General features: G+C 34.3%; 3 protein-coding genes across 5 annotated transcripts in view; 2 read left to right on the forward strand and 1 right to left on the reverse strand.

The window, feature by feature from the left end:
• LOC125828680 (uncharacterized) overlaps positions 1–16456 on the forward strand; it is a 111758-nt gene extending 95302 nt beyond the window's left edge. Inside the window, exons 2-3 of one of the 3 annotated variants that reach the window (XM_049508026.1) lie at positions 13736–13993; positions 14083–16456. In XM_049508026.1, the coding sequence (XP_049363983.1) occupies positions 14621–15883 (1263 nt within the window). In that variant the 5' untranslated portion in view covers positions 13736–13993; positions 14083–14620 and the 3' untranslated portion in view covers positions 15884–16456. Of the gene's footprint in view, positions 1–13708; positions 13994–14082 lie in introns of those variants that run through there. The other 2 variants (XM_049508018.1, XM_049508034.1) reach the window with 2 other exon arrangements.
• LOC125828919 (uncharacterized) lies at positions 889–8071 on the forward strand. The gene is made up of 19 exons (XM_049508228.1): positions 889–1239; positions 1976–2230; positions 2598–2722; positions 2958–3002; positions 3107–3188; positions 3271–3339; positions 3414–3584; positions 3708–3773; positions 4224–4292; positions 4581–4751; positions 4831–4889; positions 5028–5198; positions 6117–6220; positions 6336–6433; positions 7128–7250; positions 7333–7375; positions 7449–7510; positions 7650–7711; positions 7797–8071. Exons 1-19 carry the CDS (start codon positions 1045–1047, stop codon positions 7855–7857), a joined length of 2031 nt encoding a protein of 676 aa, XP_049364185.1. The 5' UTR covers positions 889–1044; the 3' UTR covers positions 7858–8071.
• LOC125828792 (ABC transporter I family member 17-like) lies at positions 8104–10107 on the reverse strand. The gene is made up of 4 exons (XM_049508116.1): positions 9951–10107; positions 9129–9455; positions 8776–8963; positions 8104–8675 (listed from the first exon to the last, which is right to left on the reverse strand). Exons 1-4 carry the CDS (start codon positions 10021–10023, stop codon positions 8421–8423), a joined length of 843 nt encoding a protein of 280 aa, XP_049364073.1. The 5' UTR covers positions 10024–10107; the 3' UTR covers positions 8104–8420.
• Positions 16457–16961: the final 505 nt, after the last annotated feature.

Raw genomic sequence — 16961 nt, forward strand, 5'->3', positions numbered from 1 at the left:
ATAAATATTATAATTTAAATAAAATAGTAGACACATATTACATTAACAAAAAGATTAGAAAAACGTCATTCTTTGATAAACGTTAAGATATTTGAATTATAAATAAATATTTTAAGTTTGATAAAAATAAAATGAAACTACATGGACTACATATATAAATTATAATAATAAAAATAATACTTAGAAAAAATGTAGTCATCATTTTTTGAAAAAAATAATTCAATATTGTCCATGTAGTCTTCTATAAAATAAATAATGAACATGACACATTCAAATGATTTTAAACAAATTTATAAAGGTGACATCGTCCGATTTCAACAACACATTTATGAAGTTGCACACACTTTAATCAAATAAAATTTTTGCAATTCTTGACAAACAACCAACAAGAACAAAAATTAAAAGTTTAATAGAATAATTTGGATAACCAACAAAGTCGGAGAATGAGAAAGACTTGTTTTTTTTTCTTAAAGAAAAAATTATGGAAAACAATTTTTTTCTGAAAATAAAAAAGTCTTAAAAGAGTCTGAATGAGAATAAAACTCTATCACGCATCTAATTCATTCAAACCTCTTCAGACCAATTAAAAAAAATTTTAAGTAAAAAAATAAACACAGTTAATACCTAATAGCTAAACCATTCAGATTCAGAACTTCATTATTTAAGTGCAAATAAATAATGCCTTACACTTTTATATTTAACTTTTATCTATAATAAGCTAACACAATTTTAATTATATTTACATGATTTCTTTTAACAAAAAAGAGTACCTATTCAGTTGGGATACACACAACACGTATACCGGTATACGGAACTAAATCGCAAACAAAATCGGGGCGCAGTCTGCTGATATGAACTAAATCACCGTAACTTTTTTTTTCCTTCGATTTTGATTACTTGTAGTGCTTCAAAGTTCAATTTCTCTGCATTGGATTTTGAAGTTCTCTGTATACGTAGAATCTGTGATTTTCTGGATTTCATGCAAGCTGCAATTTTGTGTTTTTGACGTTCAGTAGGTCAAGTGAAGAACTGAGTTTTTGAACAATGGAGAAGAAAACAAATTTACCGAAGAAGCCAAGCGAAAAGCGAACACAATATCCGATTGGATCCGAACAATATACAGTCTATGAGGAAATAGGGAAAGGCGTTAGCGCTTTGGTTCATCGCGCTCTTTGTATTCCTCTCAATGAAATCGTTGCAATCAAAATCCTAGATTTCGAGCGTGATAAATGTGATCTGGTACAAATTTTCAGCTTTTTTTTGAGTAATTATTGCCTCAATATGAAGTATTGGATGCTTGCTAGTTTTTTCGTATACTTCGATTATCAAGTTATATATATATATTTTTTTTATTATTATTATTTATTATTTATTTTTTATGTACGTTCAATCTCCAGAATACTTTGATCACAACATTGTCTATAACAGTTTTTGAGTTCTGAAGTTTTACTGAGCTTTGGCAACTTGTGTTTTTTCAGTACTGAAATAACTACTCATAAAGGTGTTATATCAATGGTTTGGAGGAATATAAGGTTTTCTATTGAATTGTTACAAAATTGTTTTTGCTTTTCAAAAGAAGGATTGATGAGGTATATGACTTAATCCTACCTAGTGGAAGCAGCTAAGAAAGATTTCCACCTTGAAAGAGGTCTGCCTTAGTTTGTATGGAGACCAATGGCAATTTTAGAGCATGATTAGGAGAATAAGTTGTGCTATCAAAATACACTGTTTTGGAATTATCACCTAGCATAAGAGCTCCTTGATCTTTGTTTTTTCATGTGAATCCATAATTGTGTAGTTTTTATCATCTTGGTGAAATTTGAGGATTGAATGTGATGCATTTTATTCGTATTTGGATGAATAATCTTGTGAAATAGATTACTAGATATTATCAGTTGTCTGCATTATGGTTGCTGATAATTTGATTATATGATGAAACAAATTGGTTGAATTCATTTTTCACATTTATATCCAGAACTCTGTGTCACGGGAAGCACAAATAATGGTCCTAGTTGATCATCCCAATGTTCTTAAATCATACTGCTCCTTTGTCTGTGATTACAATCTATGGGTTGTCATGCCTTACATGGCTCAAGGTTCCTGTCTACACATACTGAAGTCTGCTTATCCAGATGGTGTTGGAGAGGTTGTCATTGCAACAGTTCTACGTGAAGTGCTAAAGGGTTTGGAATACCTTCATGATCATGGCTACATTCATCGGGATGTCAAAGTAAGTCCATCTGTTACATAAATCCATTACTAGTTTCTTTTCATCAGCCTTTTTTTAAAAAGAATTTGATGATATTAACTCTTCAAGCATGAGATTTAAGTGTATTTAAGTGTTAGAATTCTTCTGCTGTATTACATAAGGTGTCTATTGGACTTCTCTTTGGAGTTTGGACATGGAATCAAAGAAGAATATTTAGGATATATTTTGTGTTTTACATCTCATGCGAATATAACAAAGGACAAATTCTTTACAACTAGTGGTAATTTAACAACCTCATGGACAGTTGAACATCACTAAGCTGTTCAGGACAATTACTTTTCTGGAAAATTTGGAACTTGAGGTCACCATACTTGTATGGTTATTGTAGGCTGGAAATATTCTCATTGATTCACGTGGTGGAATAAAGTTGGGAGATTTCGGTGTATCGGCCTACATGTTTGATTCAGGTGACAGGCAGCATATGCGGAATACATTTGCAGGAACTCCTTGTTGGTATGGTTTAGTTCAGAGATTGCTTCCGTCTTCTTCTCTATTCAGCTTATGTAATGCATATAATAGTTGATAAGTGTTGAAGAACACTGGCATGTTTATACATAACACTCAGAATATTTTGCAATAGATGTGTGTACATTGTGCACATTCAGAAACTTAGACATTAAAAATACTGGTAAGTTCAGATTCAAAGTACAAGTTGTTGTTTCTCCCTAATTTTAGATTTCTTTTACAGGATGGCACCGGAGGTCATGGAGCAAGTGCATGGTTACGATTTCAAGTATCATTTCTGTGTATTTGAATATTCTGATTTTCCTGTACTTTTACATTATATATTGGAAGTATTTTGTTTTAAAAATATATATTTTGAATGGTTCCCCACAGAGCTGATATTTGGTCTTTTGGCATAACTGCTTTAGAGCTTGCTCATGGACATGCTCCTTTCTCAAAATACCCTCCAATGAAGGTACTGACAGTCACATCCTATTTATCCTTTCCTTGTGGAACCTTTCTGACCACAAATGCATTGCATGTTTTTCACTTTGCAGGTGTTGCTAATGACATTGAAAAATGAACCTCCACGCCTTGATTCTGAGAGGGACAGGAAGTTCTCGAAGGTATTTATCAAACTATCAATGTTTATCCTTCAATAATGTTGTTAACGTCTGTGCAATTCTTTTTTCCTTCTCAGTCCTTTAGGCAAATGATTGCTAGTTGCTTGGTAAAAGATCCTTCAAAAAGGCCTTCAGCCAAAAAGTTGTTGAAGCATCCTTTCTTTAAAAAAGCTAGGTCCAATGATTATGTAGCAAGAACATTGTTGGAAGGCTTGCCATCTCTTGGTGATCGCATGCAAGAATTGAAGGTCTGTTGCCATTCCACAATAAGATTCATAATTCCCTCCTTTTTGAGGACATATATGTTTCCATCTAAATGACAACTTAGCCTCAGTATTGCTATGGCAACAACAACCTTTTCTTAATTGTAGAGGAAAGAAGAAGAAATGCTAGCACAAAAGAAGATGCCAGATGGGCAGAAAGAAGAAATGTCACAGGTTGGTGCTCCATAACCATATTATTTTGCTATGCTTTATACCTAATATAACATCATTTTCCACACAGTTCCAATAGATGTACTTCTAGGAATTTAAACAATACCACACCTATGTTTCCCCAGAAAAAGCTTCATGAGAATTTAGGATTGCCACTTTATGAGAAAAGCCTTTTCTTAACTTGGAGGTTACTATTTGATAATTCAATCCAGACAGAGAACTATAGTTCTAAGATACAGCTTCTAGCTGAGAGTAAAATAGAAAAGAACTTAACTACGTCTGATACAAGAAATATGAAGAATTACGCTTAAAGCAAAGAAAAAAAACAAACTTAAAATCATAATTGTTCCCTGCCGTTTTTCTTGTTTTCTGGCCTATAGTTAAGGTACATGTTTTGAAAGTCCCTTTTAACATTATAATTTGAACCTTACTCTGCTTCAACATCACGTGCAGAATGAATATAAACGTGGGATTAGCTGCTGGAGCTTTGATGTTGAAGATTTGAAGGCACAGGCTTCCTTGGTATTTGAACCTATATTTTATTGCACTCGTACTAATAAAATTTTCATACAAATGCTTTAGCCTTTGATTTTCGATAAGAAATGCATGTGATGTGAAGAGGGCATAGTGGCGCTCAGGTTTTCCCAAACACAAATTTGTCAACTCTTTTAAAATTTAATAATTCACCTTCGCAACTTGCGACAAGACGACTTCACATCTGAATTATCCTTCGCGGATTTTCCCCCCTAAAAGCAACGGATATAAATGCAAGTTTGCAACCAATATCTTTTTTCCCCTTTTTACTTTTAGATTCCAGATGAGGAAATTATCGGTGAGAATGACCACGGGGGGAGTTCAGATGCGCTCGCAGGGCTTGACAACCAAGGAAACCGGCTTCAATATCAGTTATCTTCGCTAGAACTTCCAAAGCTTCAGTATCAAGTCTCCTTTGGAAGTCAAAGTTCAGATGCTACAGGATTCGTATGTCAATGTTCCCTTTGGTTTTATATGATAGGGAGCTATTTTTGGTCTCTCCTCCTAATAATACATCTCTCAACAGGATGGTAACAATCCATCTGCTCCTCCTTCGCCTGCTGACCGCACCATGGATAATAGTAGGTAAACAATCTTATGTTGAGACCAAGCTGCTTTTGCGTCATGCTTTTTCCTAATTCAAAGGACCTACCAAATTTATATTATACGGTGGCATTATTACTTTTGCTAAGATGCTTAACTATACCTATTTCATCTTTTCAGACCTAAAAATGAGAAGGTTGATGACGATTTAAGCATTGCTAGTTCATTCCATGAAGCTCAAATTTCACAAAATTCTTCTCCATGCTTAGAGGAGATGAATTTTGTGGGAAAAGGTGAACAAAAGACTCATGCAGAAACATTTGAGGGAATTCCCATAAATTCTTGTCAAAGGTATGACATTAATTATCTCAGAACTCCCTTGACTATTTCGCCGAGGTGGTCTATCTCCAGTCCGAGGATGCTAAACATTTTCTATGTGAATTTTAAACCTTATGTTGTAGCATCTATTAGCTTCAGTATTTTATATTTCTCGACTTATTAAGTATCAGCTCTTTGTTTTTCCAAAAGTGACTACTTTGACTGGGATTCTGCTCTGATCTAAATACATTTGAATAGAGGATACAAGTGACTCTTGGATATCCATTCCCTGCTAGATAAGGAAATAAAATATGGTTTCCAAATTGCTTTCTCCAACATCGGTAAAGTTTGCAGTGTATAGCTGACTAGTGGATTTCGTACCACATTTCATATCCCTCTTGCAACAATGTCTTACCACCAACTCCTTGTAATGCTTGTGAGCCTCGAGCACCTCTAAGGCTCTAACATCATCAAGCTTTGGATATTGTGAACTATGAAAAAGAAGGTTATGCCAATTATTGATCTACCTCTGTAATGATTAGGTAGCAAATCAGAGGCCATTACCAAACGCTTAAAAGATCAGAAAATTTTCAGTTGAAATTGTCTTCACTTCTTAGACTGAAACCCGAATTACTTTCCAGAGTGATTTTCATTGGATTAAAGCTAGTTTCTTTGCTAAATTACTGATTTTCAGGCAATTAAGTAGGTAAAAGAGTGAAATGCCTGGGACAATTTATTTACAATTTTCTTTAATCAAGTTTATTTTGATATGCTTTTGTGAACTGCAAAATTCTTGTTAGTATAAAAATTTAGTACATTGTTTCCTAATTCCCTTTACTTAAAGTCATTTTCTATTTGCTCATTTCTTTAGTTTGATAAGCAACCATTTTCTGTGGTACCACTTTTTTTCTGCAGAGTTTCTAAATTTGTCTTTTTTTTTTCTGTATTTAGTAATAAAAGTTCATCCCAAAATGTATCCAGTTGCAATGTGGCTTTTCCTCAAACAGCTGATGATTTGCCAGCTGAAGTATCTAGTAAACATTCAAGAACTTCAGGCAAGTTATAATGATACAGCATGTATTATTGATCTTATAAACACACTTTCATCTGAGTACATTCTGGCGTTTATTTGTTTAATATTTGCTTGCTAAATAAATACTTTATTTTTAGCCGGTAGCGGTGAAGATTGTGAGGAGAAGACTAAGTATCAAGTTGTTCAGCAGAAAGGACGATTTAAAGTTACCTCTGAGAATGTTGACTTGGAAAAGGTGAATGTAGAGCACTTAACTTTATCTTAATAATAATGCTGAATCTCCCTTGAACTGGGGAATCGTTTCATACATCTTTTTCTGCAGTTAATTCATTTCCAAAAGAGGAACAGCATGGAGGTGGTTTTTGACAGCATTCCCTCCCCCTGGACCCTCACCCTCTCTGTCTTTTGTTCTCTCTCTAAGAAATAGTTTTCTTAGCTGGTAAACAGATATGAAATAAGTGATCTCATTTGGTATCTCTGCTTTAGTGGATGTTCGAAGTATTCAAGAATCTCTCTAGTTTTGTAGTGGCTAATGTTGTTCTCATCATTGATAAGGACTGTGTTGCTAGATTAAGTTTGCATATCATTTGAGCTCTGGAGTAGTGAATGTCATTCTCATCAGTGACAAGCATGCCTCTTCATGAATTTCCACTGATATTATAACATTTAATTCATTCTTCAGGGCTGTTTAATTAATTCCATTGCATCAAATTATTTAATATTTTGAAATTTGAGCTTTGGGATTGAGTTATTCATGCTGTGGTAGAGTATGCAAATTGCTTTGTAATGTATGATGAATCAGAAACATATAGATAAAGGGCTATAAACTAGTTGCTAATTCTTAAAAGTCTAGTAACAACTGATCTTATCTTCACTCTCTTTTCCATTTTCTTTATTGTATTTATGAAAAGAAGTTATGGATTATGCAGGCGACTCCAGAAAATCTGACTGCTACTCAACCATTGCCACTTGATCCTACACCAGCAAATCATTCTTCCCAGTCCATATTTCCAGTGTTGCAAAATGCTTTACAGGCAACTATTATTGGAAGAGTAAGAATGGATCTAAAATTATGACTTGCTAAGATTTTCTGTTCTGCTTAGAAACTTTGTAAAACTGTTTTTACTCTGACAGGAGAGTATTCTTAGTGCAATGAGGCAAGTGACCGACTCCACAGGTGCGCAGCAATTAATGCCTCTTGAAATTTTGTGTATCTTATCCATATAAAGGGTCTAACTTCATCTGTTCAGCTAACCTTGCCATGGATGCAGGATGTATTCCATCAAATTCAGCTGGAGTAGAGAAATCACTGGTATGGATTTGTACTAATCTTGTTGCTACATCCTCCGCAAATTCAATCATAACCAGGAATTACTGTTTTATAATTTCTCTTGTTTCTTCATTTTTTGGGGGATCCAACATACTATATGACATCCTTCTCTTCTCCGTAGTTGGAGGCAGCTCTTGACAGGGAGAAGGATTTACATCGTGAAGTTGCTGATTTACGATGGAGGTATTATGATTATACATTAATCTTGCCTGTTAATTTTGGATATTATAAATAGTGGTCTTGAAGCGTCTGTTTACTTGATATGTAGGCTTGAGCGTTCCCAGGAAGAGCTTCAAAAATATAAAACAGAAAACAAAAGCCCAAAGTGACATACATTTGTGCGAAGTCTACATCAATGTGTAGGAGATAACTGACTTTGTAAATGAGATACCAGAGTTAACAGATTTAAATTTCATCCCACTTTTAGGGTGAAGGTATGGGCTGCTCTCCAACTGAGTTGCACTCCAGCACTAGGGTTGCCTTTTTCCGTTTTTTTTTTTTTACTTGTTTCTGCTTATTCTTGTTTTACCAGGCTGATTTGAGTACATGTTGAAGTTTTAGAGCATATCATCCTGGGTGATATTAATTCATATTTCTATTTAAAACCTTAACAAGAATTTGCCCCGTTTTTCTTGGTTGTGCCATGGGAAAGATTGTCGTGGGAGGTGGTAGTCTTTGCAATTTAAAATACTTCTTTCATTAAAATGTATTTCTACACGTAGTTTCAGCAGCTAAATTAACCCCAGTTAACACTGGACCACTCGAATGGGTTGGGATTCTTCCATTTTTTGGTGACTTGAATCTCTCTTGCTAACCATTATCAGGCTTCTCCGCTAGTTTGTGCCACGAGGTATTTTCCTTGTCCCTGGTTCAACTTTTCGGGTAAAAAACACTAGGAGCTGAGTTGAAGAAATCTAAGTGCCATGGGATGCTTAGCTTCAGAGAGTTGATCAGGCTTTATAAATTCCACAATTTCCCCATCAACCAACAGGCACACTATATCAGCTATTCTCTGTATTTGCTTGATGCTATGAGAAACTATCACAATTGTCATCATTTGATCCTTCTTCAGCTTTACTAGAACATCCTCAATATTCTGTGTTGATATTGGATCTAATGCACTAGTTGGCTCATCCAGTAGCAGAACCTTAGAAAAGATGGAACAGAAGGTCAGATAGAGTCCTCTTTCCAGTTTTAAAATGATTTATGAACAAACATATGCATAGTTATATTTGTGTTTCATTCACCTCTGGTTCATTAGCTAAGGTCCTAGCAAGTGCAACTCTCTGTGCTTGACCAACTGATAGTTCCCCACCTGACTTGTTGAAGAAAGATGAGTCTAAATCTGCTAAAGTCAGCAACTTGTAAACCTCATTATCACTTAGTTTCTTTCCCTTGAGTTTTGGCCCGTAGCGTATATTATCTGCCACTGTACCTACATATTCATCAATCAAACATCAGTAGACACAGTTGTATCAGACAGAATATAAGATATTTCAATTGGTCAAGTTCAAGTCTGTCTAGTTTTCTAATAGGCTCGCGTTTTTACTTTTATCTTTATGGACTACTACCAATATTAAGTTCAATTTAACAACCATACCTTCAAAGAGAACTGGAAGCTGGAACAGCATGCCAACTTTACGACGAAGACAGAGCACATCCAGATCACAAATATCAGTACCATCCAGAAAAACAGTGTTCTTAGGGGGTTCCCATAATCGGTTTAGTGCTCGTAAAATTGTTGATTTTCCACTACCACTGGGGCCAATAATCCCCATGATTACTCCTCTTGGTATGTCAACTCTAACACTCTTCAGTATAGAATCACCCTTATCTGATACCTTGTTCAGTCCCCTAATCTCAATCTTAGTTTCTGCTGCACCTTTAATATCATTCATTTCCACTGCTAGTAGATGCCCTCTTTCTCCTGCTCACCATCGTCACAGATTTCAAGAAAAAAAAATGACTATACGAGTCTCAAGTCCAATTAGATAACTTCATCATTCATCAACAAGACATTTTTGACTTAGCAGGAAAATATTCTATGTTAAGCATTTTGATGAACATTAAAAGAAGGGCTAGAGGTAGCAGGTATTCAGTAAAATTAGCCGAGGCACACCCAAACTATTCTAGGTACTATAAAGTATAAAATTTAAAGTAAAGTGAGTCTTGAAATGACCAACAAAGATTGTGGCATGGGACATAATACTATACTTCCCTTTCTTACTCAGAATTCTCGAAATTCAAATACGGGGAATAAAATTGCCTCTAGTTGAAGCACCTTCCCCCCAAAAGTGAGATTTTTCATGGCGAATCCGAATTAATCTAAGGCCCCCCAAAAAAGTCTTGAAATGGATAACTAGATCTTTTTTATTATTATAACACTAAAATCATATAGATGATGAGTTTTGCTTCAACGAACCTTGTGAAATCTCCAAGGAGTGTGAGCTATGGAGCTGAGGACTAATTTTGCTCCAACTTTGTGATATCTCCATGGTATGTGAGTTATCAAACTGAGATTCAGTGTAGTCACTTAATTATCTGCACACAAGTACTAAATGAAAGAAAGATAGTCTTTTTGGTTTTATCTCGTGTAATGAGACTTTTAAAAAGTATTATAGGACAAATATACCTTCCCTAGTTCGTCCTCAAGTTTAGTAACTGTCATGTCATTAATATTGATTTTAACACGTAATTGTTTTGTTTAGGTAGAAATGTTAATAATAGAAGAAACAAGAGCTCTCAGTGGGGATACTCAACAAGCACAAAAATAGACAAAGACCATCGCATGGGATTCTAGGTTGTTTGGTTGGGAACAAGTTATCTTAGGATTAATTATCTTGTAATAACTTCTCCTATTACTATAGTATAACTGGTGGGATAAGCCGATAAGTTATTCCAAACATGACAACCAAATAAGACAATAAAATTTCATCCTAATACTAATTATTCTTATCTCTCACACCAAACGACTATAAATGTCCTTCCACTTTGGCTACTCGATCCTATTTTTGTTCACCTAATTTGATTAAGAAAAAAAGTGGTATTTTGTGCAGCTTGTGTGAATGAATGGACCAATGTGAACTGTTAATTAGGGTACTGTGGACCAGTGAAATGTAAAAATAGATTTGTACATCGAGAATTTGTTCAAACACCATATAAAAAGATAATTAATTCTATCACCAATTGATATGGGAGACTCCACACACCCACTGGACATCTAAAGTGAGCATAGTTATAAGATGACATGGAACCTGACCTTCCATGATAGCATGACAAAAAAATGAAAGATAAAATTAATTCTAACTCCAAAATTAGTACTCCCTTTGTCCTAATTTGTATAAATCACTTTATTTTTTAGTCAGTCCCAAAAATAACATATTCCTACATTTAGTAATAATTCAAATTTTAAATGTTAATTTTACCTTTAATAAAATGGTTTACAATCTCACAAACAAATATGACTTATTTTAGATCACAAGTTTAAAAGTCATCATGTTTTTCTTAAACTTCGTATCGAGTCAAGCAAAGTCATATAAATTTGAACGAGGGAATAGTAAATTTTGTGGTAACACCTCTTTGACACGAAAGTCAAAGTAATTGGATCTAATTTTCATCTTTTACAGCGCCGCTTTATCTTTCCATCCGTAGTTCATATCTATAGGGAAAATCTGACTACTTATAATATAGTTTTTGCTTGAAATTTTTGAATTTGTCCATCTGATAATATAAGATTTATGACCTCATGAAGCCACATTTTGTTAATATATCACATTTTATATTGTGCATATATCAGTGTATATCACACAAGTTTTCAGGGATATATGTATGATATGAGGAGATAAACGAGTATATACATTATGGTATAGATTGATATACAAAAATGTGTATATAAAGGCTACAGGTACAGGGTGCCAATTTTATAAGTCCAAGTTGATATGTTGTGCTAATTTTTCCAAACATTAATGTGGTTACAAAGTTTTTGAAAGGAAGGAGGAATTTATGACTTCCTAACTTTTGTGTTAATTCTTGAAAAAAATAGGTAATTTTTCTATTTAGATTTTGTTGTCTAACCAAATTGATTGGAATTTATGACTTCCTAACTTTTGTGTTAATTCTTGAAAAAAATAGTTAATTTTTCTATTTAGATTTTGTTGTCTAACCAAATTGATCGGCTAGCTAGAGAACTAAAAATCACGCTTTGAATCTTGCTCATAATTTTTTTATGAAACATGTATATGAGTAGTATGTGAATTTAAAGAGCCCAACTCTACCCTCCACCTATCCAATATTGATGGCCACCCTAATTCTCTTTCTATTAGTAGTGAGAGTGACCACCGCCTCCGGGCACCCTCCCTATTATACTATTTCTATCTCAATCGGCCTTCAGCTAAAAGTTATTTTTTCGTTAATTTTTTACTTATTAGGTTTTGATTCACGAGAGTCAATTTAAGTGATTTTGAAGTTTATCAAGTAATATGCATTATCTTAACGTTGTACTATTGCCTTGACATGACACACTCTTCCGGTTAAACTTGTCATGCAGTACTCTTCTACATATGTCCATGGCCCGATGCAACTCATAAACATTAGGTACTTTCATCTCAAATTTTTTTGATACAGAGTTTGAAAAAAAATATTATATAGATGTTAGATTTAAACTCTTATTTTATAAGTATGATATAAATCAGATTGATTTTTTTTATAACTATTAAATATATTAAATTTTGTCTCCAACTCTGTCTACTACCTCATTAATTACTCTCTTTTTTTTCCATTTCTTGTTGCATGGGCATGAGAATGTTACCCTTCAACACAATTTAGCATTTGGTATGATGATTAATTTCACTAATTTAAAGGTAAATTTAGGTTTCCCACCTTTTTATTTCTGCACATGTTTCGTTTATGTGGTAATTTAAAATAGTTAGCACATGTATATATAAATATGTCAACTGAAGCCTCATTAAAAATGAAAGGTATGTGATAAGTTTTAATAATGATGAGGTTATTTTTGAAACGATCATTTAATGAAGGACATGAATAAGTAATATTAAAAAAATCATGGAAAAATTTGATTTCCCTCCAAATATAATTGGTAAATAATCACCTGGAGTTTTTTTAAAATAGTAAAATGGCATGAGTGCAATTTTGATAATCTTTTTGATGTGTTTAAAAATGAAGAAACTATTATAGTCTATTTTATCTAATACATTTCTACAATGTTTTTTAAAGTTTAATATGAGAATATTAATTCTCCAATACACTTGTTCTAACAAAATCATTTAAAAAAAGTAGCTTAACCATTGTAATGGGATTATTTTTTAAAGCGATCTTTTGATGGCAGACATAGAAATAATATTACAATTTTTTTTCCCTAAATATAATTGTTTTCCTAAATTTGATTGGTAAATGAATCATATATTGCATTATCATTACGAATGTAATTTTGGATAATCTTTTATTTTTTTATAGTAATATCGTTACGAGTGCAATTTTGATAATCTAATATATTTTTTAAAATAAAGTTTAAGGTAAAATAATCAATCCTCCTATACACTTGTTCTAACAATATCATTTTTAAAAAGTAGCTTAAACATTGTAAAGAGGTTATTTTAAAAACGATCTTTTAATGGAGGACATACAAATAATATTACAAAAAATTAAGAATTTTTTTTTTTCCCTAAATTTAATTGGTAAATGAATCATATGTTACACAAAAATTTATAGTAACATCGTTACGAATGCAATTTTGATAATCTTTTTAAAAAAAATTATGATAATATTGTTACCGATGCAATTTTGATAATCTAATATATTTTGTAAAAAAATTAATTAGTCCTCCAATATAAACTTGTTCTTACAAAATCATTTTTCAAAATTAGTTTAAACACAATATTTTCCTCAAAATTGTACTCATAATACTCAAAAACTAAACAAAAAAATTAATTAAAATGCAAAAGTCATCCTTCAAAACATATCACACCCACTCTCAATAATTATTACAAACGCTCAGGCCTCACTAAACACCCAATAAACGGTCGCGTGTTGTAACAAGAGAGAATGAGAGCGTGGCTACTGTAAATTTTTTATATCAATTAACGAAAACAAATAAATATATAAATTTTATTCAGTATATAATTCAGAAAAAAATAGCAGAAAAAGAAGAAAAAAAAATTAATCAGACAGAAAAGAAAAAACGAAAAAAAGAGTCCGATTCAGAGCGAAGGAAGAAGGCGAGTATATATCGATCAGAGAAATAAAGAAGGGAGTTGGGTCTTCCAATTTCTGATTCAAAACGGTGAATTTTTGCAATAAACAGAGCAAAAGGGAAAATCAAAATGCGGAACAATGTTGTGGAGCAATGGAAGAAGAAGCTGTATGGGTTTCAATGAACAAATAAGAGTGGGAGAAGCATTGTTTTTTTCTGAATCTGAATTTTGAATCAGTTTCAGGGAGCTAAATAAGGTAAGCCAATTTACTTCGTTGTGTTTGAGAACTTCAATTTTTCAAGCCGGGTAAGCTGAATCTTTTTTTTTGAACCCAATTTGCTGCAGAATAAATTTGAAGTTGAAGTGGGTAACTTCAAGTTTGGTATTTAAGCAGGAGGTGGCATTTTGGGTTTGTTTTAGGTGAATTATTGGGGATTGGAGTTTATTGAATTGGGAATAAAGCTAAGGGTTTACTTCGAATTTCAGGGGATATTTGTATTTTGATGGAAATGGAGGGTTTCGCTGTGTTAAAGTTTTGATTTTGGATATTGGGTTTGAGGTTTGTTGAACGTGGAATTTTGATTTTTTTTTTTTTTAGGATTGGGATTTTCGGAGGGAGAGTTGGTTGAAAATTTGGATCTCTGATTTGGAACTCAACCCCTCCTATCCTTAAACTGTTAAAAGTTAGAGGATTTGAGATGGGTTTAGATACGGCAATGCTGGGATTGGGATTTAATGTTGTTTCTGTTATGTATTTGTGGAATTATGGCAAAACCCTAGTTTAGTGGTGAATTGGGTTCTTACCATTGGTCTTCTGTTTGTTTGAGCAGTGGAAAGGTTGAATTTTTGGCTTGTTTTTGGTGGAATATATGTATTGACGGAGATGCAACCGCCACACCAGCATTCCCGGATTAATCTTTCTGAATTGAAAGCTCAGATAGTGAAGAAACTTGGACCCGAGGGTTCAAAGCAGTACTTTCATTACTTAAGTAGGCTATTGAGCTTGAAGATAAGCAAGGCTGAGTTCAATAAACTTTGTTTTAGGATCTTGGGGAGAGAAAACATTCCGTTGCATAATCAGTTCATTCGTTCTATTCTGAGAAATGCCTGTAGTGCAAAAGTTCCTCCACCAATTAATGAAGGTGGTATTCTGAAGCCTGGTGTAGCGGTTGGCAGTAAACAGCCCTTAGATGATGCTTATGACCAAAATGGAGTGCATGTTTCCTCAAACCAGGCTTCAGGTCAACCGGGTTTGTCCAATGGTGCCGTGTTGCCATTATCTCCTCGGAAGGCCAGGACAGGATATCGTGATCGTAAGGCTGGGGATCGTCGTAGTGTACTTGGATCAAATGGGAAGAATAGTTTTACTTTTCAACAAGCAACTACGATGGAATCAAGTGATTTCGAAATTATTAAGGAAAATGGGGATTTGAATCCACCTAATTTCAAGGGAGCGGTGCATCACCAACAAGGAACCATACAGCAAATAGATGATGAAAGGCAGGGATTCAATCATGAAACTGCCAAATTTTCTGTTATGAAAAGATCACTGCAAAATTCAGTATCTTTACAGAACAAAGCAGACAAATCTAGAGATGATGGAAGAGATCTGCATGCTAGGAGTCAACTCCAAGCTCCCCTTGGGGTTCCATTTTGCCCCGTTAGTGTAGGTGGAGCACGTAGATCAGTACCTTTAGCAGCAAGTAGCAGATGTGTTAGCTCTTCTAGTTTTGGTGCTTTGTTGGACAGTGTAACTCTGAGGGAACGAATGGAGCAGATTTCTGCAGAACAGGGCCTTGATGGGGTGGCCATGGATTGTGCCAATCTGTTGAACAATGGTTTGGATTCTTACTTAAAAGGTTTAATCAAATCTTGTCTCCAATTTGTGGGAGCAAGGTCAGGGCATGAACCTACAACCATCAACACCAAGAAGCAGCAGACTTATATGAAGCTCGTTAATGGTCTCAGACCAGGTCATCATTTACAGATGAATGGTGGTAGATTGTCAGAAGCTGTGCACGAACATGCTCCTGGTAACCTGGTATCATTGCAAGATTTTAGGGTTGCCATGGAGCTGAACCCCCGGCAACTTGGTGAAGACTGGCCACTGCTGCTGGAGAAACTAACACATGCAGTTGAGGAATAAGACATGTGCACTTTGCTGTCTTCAGGTCAAGCTTTTACCAGTCCCAACTGGATCAGAGGGCACAGTTCTTTCCAAGTTTTGTGCAGTCACTCTGCTACAGTTTTCTTTACGGCCTTTTGATCCAGTAAACAGCTGTTGAGGTCAAACTTTGTCTCTTTCAAGGTGATAAGGACGAGATCCAGGAATCTTTGTTTGACCTGCTGCAGGGCCTTAATTTTGGCCAGAGGCATCCCATTCGTTAGCAACCACTGGAAGGGACTTGAAAAAAGAATGCCCCTGTTGGTTGCACTGTTGTATCATTAGCATAATTCTCTCTAGGTATCTGCATTCTCCTGTAATTTATGGTCAATGAGCAAATTTAGAACAGTTTTGCAGGAATAAATGTCTAGCCTAGTACTTCAGCTGAAAGGTGAAACTGAATGATGCACTAGCTGAATGTGTATGTATCTTCAACATCAAAATTGATTGGAACCTCAACATTAACAATACATTTTTCCAGTAGCTTAATTGAGCTTATAGATTATTTTTTTTTGTGGAATTGAAATTCATATGCCTATGGCTGATTTTTGTGCCTATCCTCTTTACTTTCTTATTACACCAAAGAACTAGAACTTCATTGTTTGAGCCTCCGCAACAGGGTCATGCAAGCTGGAATAACTCTCAATTTACTTGACTTGCCGTTTGACTTCATTAACTTCTTTGTTCTTCTTGATTGCTAGAAGCACCAAGTATCTGATCTTTCATTTTGCTTATAAATTGTGGGATTGATGTAATGTCCCTCTTTGCATGTGAAGCATATTAGTTGTAATATATTTGCATAATCAATAGGATTGAGGACAGCTTTGTCCATGTTTGTCCTAGTCCGTGACAAGGAATAGGCTCATTGAATACTTCAATGAGATGCAAGCCTATTTTACTACTAATTGGTAACTGTGTAATAACTTAGGTACTGGCTTTAACATATTGCAGATTCTATATTTGTCCATTTCCTAAAAAAAAATGTGTTTCCGTTCAAGTTCTTGAGTTACATTGCTGTATTGTATTCTTCTTCTTTTTCACTAAAATTTAGGAAGTTTCC

The sequence above is a fragment of the Solanum verrucosum genome, unplaced genomic scaffold, assembly GCF_900185275.1.
Source record: "Solanum verrucosum unplaced genomic scaffold, falcon-dt-bn FXZP01000102.1, whole genome shotgun sequence".
NCBI classification, from domain to species: domain Eukaryota; kingdom Viridiplantae; phylum Streptophyta; class Magnoliopsida; order Solanales; family Solanaceae; genus Solanum; species Solanum verrucosum.